The sequence below is a fragment of the Triturus cristatus genome, chromosome 5_1, assembly GCF_964204655.1.
Source record: "Triturus cristatus chromosome 5_1, aTriCri1.1, whole genome shotgun sequence".
In the NCBI taxonomy this organism is placed as follows: domain Eukaryota; kingdom Metazoa; phylum Chordata; class Amphibia; order Caudata; family Salamandridae; genus Triturus; species Triturus cristatus.
Genome location: NC_140587.1, coordinates 326,677,184 through 326,689,797, shown reverse-complemented (window position 1 = coordinate 326,689,797; position 12,614 = coordinate 326,677,184). Strand labels below are relative to the sequence as shown.

The window sequence follows — 12,614 nt, the reverse complement described above, 5'->3', positions numbered from 1 at the left end:
CTAGTTCCACCGGACTTGCAGCCACCACTATCTCTATCTCTGGGACAAAGGGCCATATGTAGGTAGAATGGAATTTGCGAATCGGAAATTGCGATTTTTCGCGAATCGCAAATTCCGAATCGCAAATAGCTATGTAGGTAGATTTTAGCGAATAATTAGCGATGCGCAAAAATTCGCAGAATTATTTTGCGATTACCCTAATAGCGATTCCTTAATTGCGAGAACGCTATTAAGGAATCGCAAATCTGGGAATCTGCAATTCAGGTGCAGAATGATGACATCACAACCAGGAAGTGTGACTGCCCATGCTGCACCTGATTGCCAGCAGCTGTGTGTGAGCCAGTAGCTGTTTGAGAGCCTGTGTGGAGAGGAGAACAGTGAAGCTCTGCATTTGAAAACCAGTCAAATGGATTCCCAGGGGACTGAAAAGCAGCAGGAGGAACCATCAAGGAAGAGGAAACAGAAATTCAGTGAGAGGGAGCTGGAGGTCCTCACACAGGAGGTGGTCAGCAACCATGATCTCCTATTTGGGAAAAGTTCCCTGAGAGTACCTGAGGCCAGAAAGCGCAAGATTTGGAGTGACATCCAAGAGAAAGTGAATGCCATTGGTGTCACACACCGCAGTGTGGAGGACCTACGTAAAAGATGGTATGACATGCGGCAGAGGTCAAAGGAGAGGGTGGCAACAAGACTGGCAGAGGCTAAAAAAACCGGTGGGGGCCCTTCCACTGCAACCGAACCGACACCCCTGGAGGAGCTGGTGGAGGGCACACTGCAGCCTGAGAGCGTGAGTGGAGTGGCTGACCTGGACAGCTCAGAACACCCAGACACCAGACAAGGTAAGGTGCATGGCAAGACCCCCTGCTACATCCCCAAACCACCCACATCCCCCAAAAGGCAACCTGACTGCAACTCCAGTAAATGTCACACAGCACACACAGTAATGCATTATGGGAAACGTAGTCACATGCACTGATAACTGTGCCAGTGAGACACAGACAGGTGGAATAGGAAGGACTCCATCATGCAGAGATAGAAATAGACCGATAGTACCCATGAGATTTTATTGCTTGAAACTAATGCATGACAAATACCACACAGGACACAGTACTAATGTGTGTCATTTAATCCACAGCACCACCACCAACACAGGATAGTGAGGCTGAATGTGAGCCAACAGTTGAGATGGAGGACCAGGCATGCCAGAAGGATCAGGGCGCAGCCACAACTGCCGACACAGCACCATGCAGGCGTCGCATAATTGTCCCACCACTACCACTGTTGGAGACACAGGCACCAGACACAGCAGAGGAGCAACAGCCAGTGCACAGGCAGCGTGCAGGACTGCAACAAACACAGTCCCCTGAACAATCAAGAGTAGGGAGAGGGATGAGACGCAGGGAACGGCCGTCCACCAGCACTGCTCCTGTTGAAGAGGACACGGTGTTCTCGGGCCTGGAGGGCAGCATGCTGAAGCAGCAGCGCCTGCAAGTGAAGGGAATCAGGTCAATACAACGGCAGCTGACAGCACATAACCACAACATGACCGAGTTGCGCGCAGGAGTGATGGCCATGACTGGTGCATTGGAGGGACTGTGCAGGGAGATAGCGAGGGACAGGGCAGCGCGGCGCCGGGACAGACATCGCCTTCACACACGGCTGGACCTATACACAAGGGCTGTGAACCGCCACACAACCGCCACATCCTTGCTGGCCAGAAGATGTGTTGGCATGCAGCGCGAGATGGCCCACTGCTGCCAGGACGTGGGCAGTGTCTTGGTGCAGGTCACACATGCGGTGGACCAGATGCGCGCAACCGCCACAGGTGGCATAGGTGCACTTGCAGCCACGGACACTGATGAACAATCGAGCAGGAGCAGCATCACTCCCCCAATACCACAGGAAAGACGCAGGAGTGCACGACAGAGCACAGTGGAGGATGAGTCAAGGGAGGGCACAGCGCGCACACAGCGAGGCGCACCAGGCCGTGCACGTAGGAGGTGAAGGGACACAAGGGACTAATGGCCATGTGTGATGCAACACAGTCCATGTAGACTCAGTGTCTGTTGTTACTCTTTGCACTGTGACACAAACAAGTGCATGCAGGGACTTTAACGTCACAACGTGAGATCACTCAATGCCTGATGACACAGAAATAAACATCCCTGTCAGTCACCAATCAGTGTCATTGTGTCATCATTACTCACTTAGAAGTAGTTTTGGGTGATCTCATCACGTCTCATACGTCCGGCAGCTGCACCAGCACCTCCTGCGGGAGCGCGATGTGGTGCTGCTCCATCCTCATCTGATGATTCAGAGTCTGTCAGGTCCACTGGGGTTCCTTTCTTGGTAGCGATGTTGTGTAGCATTGCACAGGCAACCACTATTTTGCAACACGTCTCAGGGCTGTACTGTAGCGCTCCACCACTCTTATGGAGGCATCGAAAACGGCTCTTTAGGATTCCAAATGTCCTCTCAATGGCACAGCGTGTAGCTCTGTGTGCGCTGTTGTACCCCCTCTCACCTGCAGTTGATGGATTCAGGTACGGTGTGAGGATGTAGTCTCGTACAGCATACGCACTGTCACCTGCGGGGCATAAGCAGATTAATGTTCAATAGTGTCCTGCCACTGCATCACTCTACTGCCTCTGTGTGTGTTTAACAGGCATTTACCTAGCAGATAGCCCTCTCCAAAATCACCATTTGTGAGTCTGCGATGTAATGCACAGTGGCGAAACATGAATGAGTCGTGTGTGCTTCCAGGGTATTTGGCCACAATATCAGTGATTAAGTGTTGGGCATTGCACACTACCTGGATGTTCAGGGAATGATATGACTTTCTGTTGCGAAATACATACTCATTATGTGAGGGGGGTGAAATAGCGATATGTGTCCCATCTATGCAGCCAATGACATGGGGGAATTGTGCAATTTGGTAGAAATCTTGCTTGGTCTGATCCAGTGCCTGTGCTGTGCTAGGAAATTGTATGTGGTGATGCAGCCTCTGTACCATTGCATCCAGGAAAGCGTGGAAGAAGCGCGAAAGTGCACTTTGGGAGACACCTCCTGCTGTGGCAATGACCCCCTGGAAACTACCTGATGCCAGGAGGTGCAGTGAGCACAGCACCTGTACATGGGTGGGAATGGAGTGTGCCCTGCGTGTGGGGTGGTCAAGTATGGGTGTCAGTTCAGCAATTAAATCCAGGATGCTGTCTGGGTGCAGCCTGTAGTTGACATGGATCTCCTCATCGGTCACTTGGAAGAGGGTGATGCGTGCTCTGTAGATCCTTTCCTGGCGTCTCCGTCTCTGTGTGGCATCCCTGATTCGCAGCCTCCTGGCTATCACGTACAGCCCAGCCATGGTGGAAAGGCCCTGTGGCATTGTGGGCCTGTTTAAATAGGTTGCAGTAGGTTACCACCTGCTCAGTGTTGATGGTAATTGGGAAGTGCAAAATTGCGAATTTTGCATAATCGCTATTTGCGAGTTTTCTGAACATGTCATTTTGCGCTATCGCTATTTGCGAGTTCGGTAACAGCGATTTTCGCTAATACTGGTGCGCAGACTGCGATTACGCTGATTTATTCGCAGACTCCACTTTCCGCAAAATAGCTAATCGCTAAATTAGCGATTCGCACAGCTCTTCTGCGTATACCTTTCCTACATGGCTCAAGTATGTTTTGCGATCGCAAACACCCAGATTCCTGCGAATCGCACTGTTTGCGATCGCATAACTGTTTCCTACATATGGCCCAAAGTACTTTAAATTGATGCTGTCACTATGTCACCTTTTATCTTCTGAAATGCATTCCTACATTCCTTACTCCAGAAGAAGGTCCTCTCCTTCTTCTTTAGCTCTCTAAGGGGTGCACTGACAGTAGCATAATCCTTGATATAACTGTAACAATAGCTAGCCATTACCAAGAAAGAGCGTAACTGTTATATCCTTCGGATAAGACATTGCTATTCGTGACAATACCATTTTCGGATCCGATCTCAGTCCCTTGCTTGAGAATATATGACCATAAAATGTTAGTTCTGGTTTAGCAATTTCACACTTTTCAGAGTTTAATGTTAACCCAGCTTCCATAAGTTCTTGACAAAGTGTTTGTGGAAATGGAAGGTGCACCAGAAATGAAGTCAAAGTTGTATACTTTAGTCCATTACCACGAGCCAGGTTAGTGTAGGCGTTTCTATTATTCATATGAAGGTTCCAGGCTGTGAGTGCTCAGCCACTTCTTCTAAACACCGGTCCTTCTGACGAGTTAATGTTTTACTTTGTATACACATGTTCTGCTGTATATATTCCTGCAGCAGAGGTAGTCAATTATACTGGTAGTGATTCGAAAGAGCTTTTTCGTCTACAAAGCTGGCATTCATGATGTACTTGTCCTTTCATGCAGCACTCTGTTGATAGGGCTTTACTCCCACAGATGATACCGTGGGAGCTGATTTATTTGAGCCTTATTATGGGATGATTTTCCTACTGCCTTATTCACAAATGAACCTATAGAACATTCTACTTGATCGTTTGAGGTGAGAGGTGACGTTTACCTTGCAGTTCTGTATATCAGTTTTAATTCCAATAACTTTCTCTTGAAGGCTTCCTTCTTGTTTTTCAGATTTCTCCCCTTGGCTTTTTCAATTTTCCTATTCTTCATTTCTTCAATCCCTTACATTTACATTTGAATTTGAGATACTAGATTTATCACCGCTTGTATGCTTTCAATAGTTTAACAATATGCCAAAACTTTGTTTATGACTTTATGCTTTCCCATGTAGTGATTGATTCACGATGTTCGTATATAATAGACGTGATCTCAAAGCTATGTGTCTAATCCTGCACACTTGTTGACACAAATGGTCATTATTACTCTTTTATCGAACTTTACGTGGTAATATGTTTAATATGTTCGTACATAATTGTTATGTGGGCTGTTTTACGACTAGATTGTTTTTGATTTCAAATGGGTTTATGTGCGTCATTTATAGTCTCCTGTTTCACTTTGTATATACTGTAGAGTCTTTCATGTACACATGTATTGTTGTAAATTGTATGTCTTTTATGTCGTTTATGTGTGATGACTTATACTGTGTCTTGTGTCATTGTTTCAGCCCTGATGAAGTTCCTTTGGTCTAAGGAACGAAACGTATTGGCTGATGGATACTTTTTTCACCAATAAAACTAACTAATGGACTAAAGTATAATACTTTGACTTAATTTCTGGTACACCTTCCATTACCACAAAGACTTTGCTTTCTCTGGACCCAAGGGCACTTAACAGCAGCAAGTGCCGGAAGACGATGCATAGAACTCTAAAACTGTAAAGATAGGGTTTGATGTGCTGAACCTTGGGTCAGCCGTTGTAAGGAGTGTTTTGATTGCTTAAATTGTGGACTGTTTTTGCACTCATCCCGCAGTTATTATCGTAAATCATGCCTAGATTCGATGATGGCAGAGAGGAGATGACGCAGAACGTATTTGGCACTAATCTTGTGAAACAGCCAGTGAATCAAGGGGCATCTAATAATGTAAGCCTTAAAACCTTGTTCTGAAGTTTAAAGCAACTAACAAAACAAGAGTTGTCCCGTTGGTGGGATGGAGTGACCTTCCTACAATACATGGACAATCGAAAAATACCTACTGGGCTAAGAATTTAAATTTTCCCCACCTTCGAAGACTTAAGCGAAGAGTTATTAAAATAATTGGAAAGCAATCTAGAGAGGGCTTCACATACATTGATGCAAATCCTAGTGAAACTTGCCATGGAAAAGGGGGAGAAACTTCAAGGAGAGATTGAAGCAATTGAGAAGGACATCAATGAGATATAACAGAAGGATTTGATTGAGAAAAACTATGCAATCCTTATAAAGGTTATGGATAACCATCAGGTCTACCTCAAGGAGAAAAAATTAAGAAAGATCAAAAGAGATGATTGGGATTACCGTGATGGCCATGTATATACCTTAGAAAAAAAATTGATAATATTCAGGGGGCGGAGGAGAAAAAGAAAAATAGAGATGAAAGGGACGAGAGTGATGACACCCGCTCAGTCAGCAACATTTCTGTTTCATCACAGAGTAGCACAGCCTCCAGCAGTATGCCACAGGAGACCCCTTTAGGAGAAAGTGCCTCTTCCTTTCAGAAGGAACTAGCCAAGTGGCGTATAAGCAACAGGTTGCAACAAAAAAAAGGGATCAGTCAAAACTAGGAGGGGAGGGAGGAGGTCAAAGGGGAGGTTCAAAAGGAGGGACTGCAGAAAAAGCAAATAGAACAACAAGGGCCAAGAAGGTGTTGACAACTTAACATGTGGTGTTGTAAACCCTATTGATATTACAAATGATAAAAGTGATTTGAATAAAATCTTTGATGCAGATGAAATAATATTATGGAGTATGGGTCTAAAACGATGCCCTACCCAGGGTGGGGACTTTACGAACTTTCATGCTGATCTATACAAATTTGTTAGAGCACTTAAACTTGAGGACTGCTTCTCTAATAGGGCAATAGAGATATCTGAACTCCCTGTTGTTAAGAGTACTGGTACGCATACCATTGCTGATGTTCGTACTGTACATTGTTTGTTGTCTCTTAGTGAAGATGGGGTACACAATATTCCGTCATTATTGGAAGAATTCAATATCTCTCAAGATCTCAATATGGATAGCAGCCTGAGGCCTAGGTCTAAATTTGTACCAACAAGTGCCCATCATCATACCATTGATGCCTTTTATGATAAAGTATCGGAGGATATTTTTAATCTAGAAGTGCCTAGGAAATTTGTACCGCCGATCCGACATAATATCTCACTGGCTTAAAGACAGGCACTTAATAGACTAAGCAGGGACCCCGACATTGGCATCAGAGAAGCAGATAAAGGCGGTAATATTGTTGTCATGAACCGCATGGGGGTTGTGGCCACGGAGCGGATGAGGGAAGACGTGTGAGCTTGGAGCTCCGCGCCGACCCCGTATTTATATTGTACTGGGACCTTGAATTTATTCCCAGACCGCCCAGTGAGACAACAACGGGGGCTGGGAACGTCCGCAGTGCCGATCAGGAGGCTGGGTACCCCCCTGCCTGGGGAGCTGGCGAGGCGACGCAATTCCCTGCAGATCGGCAAAAATGGCGCTGACATGAAAGCACCAACCAGAACCGGATCAGGGCGATTACAGGGGAGAAGCGGAAGAGGACGGGGGCAGCGGGTTGAAGCTGATTCTGCCATCTCTGCCACAGTGAAGCTTTGGGAACCCTGCAGAAACGGGACCGGCAGGTGTTGGCCCAACAAGGAGAAATTTGTTGTAATTGTGCTTTGCGACGGCCAGGAGGACAAAGGACGCATCAGGGGCGATCGTCGTGTGAGTGAGTGCCTGGCGGGGACTCGAGCGGTGGCTGGGTGCGCCGGAGGAGGTAACGAGGCACCCCAGGGAGTGTCGGACCATGGACGGATGACCAGCTGAGAGAGCGGACGGTCACCCTAGACACCTGGTGGAGCGGAGGAGCCCGTTGAGTAGGAGGCAGCGGTGGGTACTACCGTATGTATCTGCATTGAGAGGGGCGGCTGCTTGACATTGCTGGACAGCGGGGAAGCAAACAGAGGGCCCGGTGGATTATAAGCAGCGGTGTGACTGGGGGATGCCGACGAGAAGCGGAGTCTTGGAGAAGAGACCCGCTGCGCAGTGGAGGAGTGCGGAGAGGCTGGACCGCAGCATGAGGCGAGGGCGGAAAGCACAGAACAGCGGGAACACTGCAGCGGCATTAACAGAGAGGATTGTGTCCCGGGATGGCGGACGGTGGACTACCCCTGGGCGTGAAGCAATGAGACACTGCAAGGGGAAGCAGGATACTAATTGATCGCCATTTTGGGCCCGACCGCCATCTTGGATGCCTGAACAGGAGGAAAGGCCCGCACTGTGAAGCGCGACGAGTGGCACTACTGGTCAAAGGCAGGAAAAGAGAGTGTTGCCAATTGCACGTTCCTGACTCATATGGAAGGCCCCTGGTGGGCTGATTGCAACGGCGGTGGCTGGGGGAATCTGAGGAAGAGCAGACCTGGGAGGAAAAGAACCACTGATCGAAAGCGTTGAGCGAGGTGACTGCAGGACACTAGAAGGTGAGGCGGAGGGGCCATGCAGTGCTGCACAGTCGGAGGCACTGCAGCGGACTGCCTGGGGAGAACTGTGTGGTATGGGCTCCTGCGTCACTGGGGACATCGGCACTGCGAGGCAGGCTGAACTGTGCGACTCGGCACAGCCAGGCGAGAGGAGCTCGGCCTCTGGTGTGTTCCCCAGCTGTCGTGGATGATGTATTAAGCAAGGGCTGGTGAAGTAACGGAACTGCTGAGGAGATTTGTGTAGCGGCCCCTAAAGCATAGTGGACCCCCTTGTGCGGTTGTGTTGCGTGCAATGGTGCAGAGAGCGGCCGAGAAGGGAAGTGAGAGGGGATTTTGATGCCTGGGCTGCTGCATGTGGAAGTGAGCGGCGAGCAACCGTACTGCAGAGAAAGGGACAAGGCGGTGGCGAGTGCAGCACAGGGGAGACCTTGGAGTGGACTGTAACGGATAAATGGGTCCCTTGAAACAACTCAGCCCATGAGGCCGGACGCACTGTGACCAGGATAGGCTTGGGTCCCCCGCCGAGCCACTGCTCTGTGTCTGTGTATATATTCCTGCAGCAGAGGTAGTCAATTATACTGGTAGTGATTCGAAAGAGCTTTTTCGTCTACAAAGCTGGCATTCATGATGTACTTGTCCTTTCATGCAGCACTCTGTTGATAGGGCTTTACTCCCACAGATGATACCGTGGGAGCTGATTTATTTGAGCCTTATTATGGGATGATTTTCCTACTGCCTTATTCACAAATGAACCTATAGAACATTCTACTTGATCGTTTGAGGTGAGAGGTGACGTTTACCTTGCAGTTCTGTATATCAGTTTTAATTCCAATAACTTTCTCTTGAAGGCTTCCTTCTTGTTTTTCAGATTTCTCCCCTTGGCTTTTTCAATTTTCCTATTCTTCATTTCTTCAATCCCTTACATTTACATTTGAATTTGAGATACTAGATTTATCACCGCTTGTATGCTTTCAATAGTTTAACAATATGCCAAAACTTTGTTTATGACTTTATGCTTTCCCATGTAGTGATTGATTCACGATGTTCGTATATAATAGACGTGATCTCAAAGCTATGTGTCTAATCCTGCACACTTGTTGACACAAATGGTCATTATTACTCTTTTATCGAACTTTACGTGGTAATATGTTTAATATGTTCGTACATAATTGTTATGTGGGCTGTTTTACGACTAGATTGTTTTTGATTTCAAATGGGTTTATGTGCGTCATTTATAGTCTCCTGTTTCACTTTGTATATACTGTAGAGTCTTTCATGTACACATGTATTGTTGTAAATTTTATGTCTTTTATGTCGTTTATGTGTGATGACTTATACTGTGTCTTGTGTCATTGTTTCAGCCCTGATGAAGTTCCTTTGGTCTAAGGAACGAAACGTATTGGCTGATGGATACTTTTTTCACCAATAAAACTAACTAATGGACTAAAGTATAATACTTTGACTTAATTTCTGGTACACCTTCCATTACCACAAAGACTTTGCTTTCTCTGGACCCAAGGGCACTTAACAGCAGCAAGTGCCGGAAGACGATGCATAGAACTCTAAAACTGTAAAGATAGGGTTTGATGTGCTGAACCTTGGGTCAGCCGTTGTAAGGAGTGTTTTGATTGCTTAAATTGTGGACTGTTTTTGCACTCATCCCGCAGTTATTATCGTAAATCATGCCTAGATTCGATGATGGCAGAGAGGAGATGACGCAGTACGTATTTGGCACTAATCTTGTGAAACAGCCAGTGAATCAAGGGGCATCTAATAATGTAAGCCTTAAAACCTTGTTCTGAAGTTTAAAGCAACTAACAAAACAAGAGTTGTCCCGTTGGTGGGATGGAGTGACCTTCCAACAATACATGGACAATCGAAAAATACCTACTGGGCTAAGAATTTAAATTTTCCCCACCTTCGAAGACTTAAGCGAAGAGTTATTAAAATAATTGGAAAGCAATCTAGAGAGGGCTTCACATACATTGATGCAAATCCTAGTGAAACTTGCCATGGAAAAGGGGGAGAAACTTCAAGGAGAGATTGAAGCAATTGAGAAGGACATCAATGAGATATAACAGAAGGATTTGATTGAGAAAAACTATGCAATCCTTATAAAGGTTATGGATAACCATCAGGTCTACCTCAAGGAGAAAAAATTAAGAAAGATCAAAAGAGATGATTGGGATTACCGTGATGGCCATGTATATACCTTAGCAAAAAAATTGATAATATTCAGGGGGCGGAGGAGAAAAAGAAAAATAGAGATGAAAGGGACGAGAGTGATGACACCCGCTCAGTCAGCAACATTTCTGTTTCATCACAGAGTAGCACAGCCTCCAGCAGTATGCCACAGGAGACCCCTTTAGGAGAAAGTGCCTCTTCCTTTCAGAAGGAACTAGCCAAGTGGCGTATAAGCAACAGGTTGCAACACAAAAAAGGGATCAGTCAAAACTAGGAGGGGAGGGAGGAGGTCAAAGGGGAGGTTCAAAAGGAGGGACTGCAGAAAAAGCAAATAGAACAACAAGGGCCAAGAAGGTGTTGACAACTTAACATGTGGTGTTGTAAACCCTATTGATATTACATTGTTTGTTGTCTCTTAGTGAAGATGGGGTACACAATATTCCGTCATTATTGGAAGAATTCAATATCTCTCAAGATCTCAATATGGATAGCAGCCTGAGGCCTAGGTCTAAATTTGTACCAACAAGTGCCCATCATCATACCATTGATGCCTTTTATGATAAAGTATCGGAGGATATTTTTAATCTAGAAGTGCCTAGGAAATTTGTACCGCCGATCCGACATAATATCTCACTGGCTTAAAGACAGGCACTTAATAGACTAAGCAGGGACCCCGACATTGGCATCAGAGAAGCAGATAAAGGCGGTAATATTGTTGTCATGAACCGCATGGGGGTTGTGGCCACGGAGCGGATGAGGGAAGACGTGTGAGCTTGGAGCTCCGCGCCGACCCCGTATTTATATTGTACTGGGACCTTGAATTTATTCCCAGACCGCCCAGTGAGACAACAACGGGGGCTGGGAACGTCCGCAGTGCCGATCAGGAGGCTGGGTACCCCCCTGCCTGGGGAGCTGGCGAGGCGACGCAATTCCCTGCAGATCGGCAAAAATGGCGCTGACATGAAAGCACCAACCAGAACCGGATCAGGGCGATTACAGGGGAGAAGCGGAAGAGGACGGGGGCAGCGGGTTGAAGCTGATTCTGCCATCTCTGCCACAGTGAAGCTTTGGGAACCCTGCAGAAACGGGACCGGCAGGTGTTGGCCCAACAAGGAGAAATTTGTTGTAATTGTGCTTTGCGACGGCCAGGAGGACAAAGGACGCATCAGGGGCGATCGTCGTGTGAGTGAGTGCCTGGCGGGGACTCGAGCGGTGGCTGGGTGCGCCGGAGGAGGTAACGAGGCACCCCAGGGAGTGTCGGACCATGGACGGATGACCAGCTGAGAGAGCGGACGGTCACCCTAGACACCTGGTGGAGCGGAGGAGCCCGTTGAGTAGGAGGCAGCGGTGGGTACTACCGTATGTATCTGCATTGAGAGGGGCGGCTGCTTGACATTGCTGGACAGCGGGGAAGCAAACAGAGGGCCCGGTGGATTATAAGCAGCGGTGTGACTGGGGGATGCCGACGAGAAGCGGAGTCTTGGAGAAGAGACCCGCTGCGCAGTGGAGGAGTGCGGAGAGGCTGGACCGCAGCATGAGGCGAGGGCGGAAAGCACAGAACAGCGGGAACACTGCAGCGGCATTAACAGAGAGGATTGTGTCCCGGGATGGCGGACGGTGGACTACCCCTGGGCGTGAAGCAATGAGACACTGCAAGGGGAAGCAGGATACTAATTGATCGCCATTTTGGGCCCGACCGCCATCTTGGATGCCTGAACAGGAGGAAAGGCCCGCACTGTGAAGCGCGACGAGTGGCACTACTGGTCAAAGGCAGGAAAAGAGAGTGTTGCCAATTGCACGTTCCTGACTCATATGGAAGGCCCCTGGTGGGCTGATTGCAACGGCGGTGGCTGGGGGAATCTGAGGAAGAGCAGACCTGGGAGGAAAAGAACCACTGATCGAAAGCGTTGAGCGAGGTGACTGCAGGACACTAGAAGGTGAGGCGGAGGGGCCATGCAGTGCTGCACAGTCGGAGGCACTACAGCGGACTGCCTGGGGAGAACTGTGTGGTATGGGCTCCTGCGTCACTGGGGACATCGGCACTGCGAGGCAGGCTGAACTGTGCGACTCGGCACAGCCAGGCGAGAGGAGCTCGGCCTCTGGTGTGTTCCCCAGCTGTCGTGGATGATGTATTAAGCAAGGGCTGGTGAAGTAATGGAACTGCTGAGGAGATTTGTGTAGCGGCCCCTAAAGCATAGTGGACCCCCTTGTGCGGTTGTGTTGCGTGCAATGGTGCAGAGAGCGGCCGAGAAGGGAAGTGAGAGGGGATTTTGATGCCTGGGCTGCTGCATGTGGAAGTGAGCGGCGAGCAACCGTAC

General features: G+C 48.0%; 1 protein-coding gene across 1 annotated transcript; it reads left to right on the top strand.

Annotated features, from left to right (window-relative positions):
* Positions 1-229: 229 nt before the first annotated feature.
* On the top strand, positions 230-2,213 carry LOC146830869 (uncharacterized). Its single transcript, XM_085605066.1, has 2 exons — positions 230-839; positions 1,136-2,213. The coding sequence occupies exons 1-2, from the start codon at positions 407-409 to the stop codon at positions 2,002-2,004; spliced, it is 1,302 nt and encodes a 433-aa protein (XP_085461192.1). The 5' UTR covers positions 230-406; the 3' UTR covers positions 2,005-2,213.
* Positions 2,214-12,614: the final 10,401 nt, after the last annotated feature.

What these genes read in the sequence shown, in the direction of transcription:
- LOC146830869 (XM_085605066.1), top strand. Translation starts at nt 407, where the DNA reads ATGGATTCCCAGGGGACTGAAAAGCAGCAGGAGGAACCATCAAGGAAG. An exon ending in ACACCCAGACACCAGACAAG is followed by an intron (nt 840 to 1,135) that starts GTAAGGTGCATG and finishes TTTAATCCACAG; the next exon opens with CACCACCACCAACACAGGAT.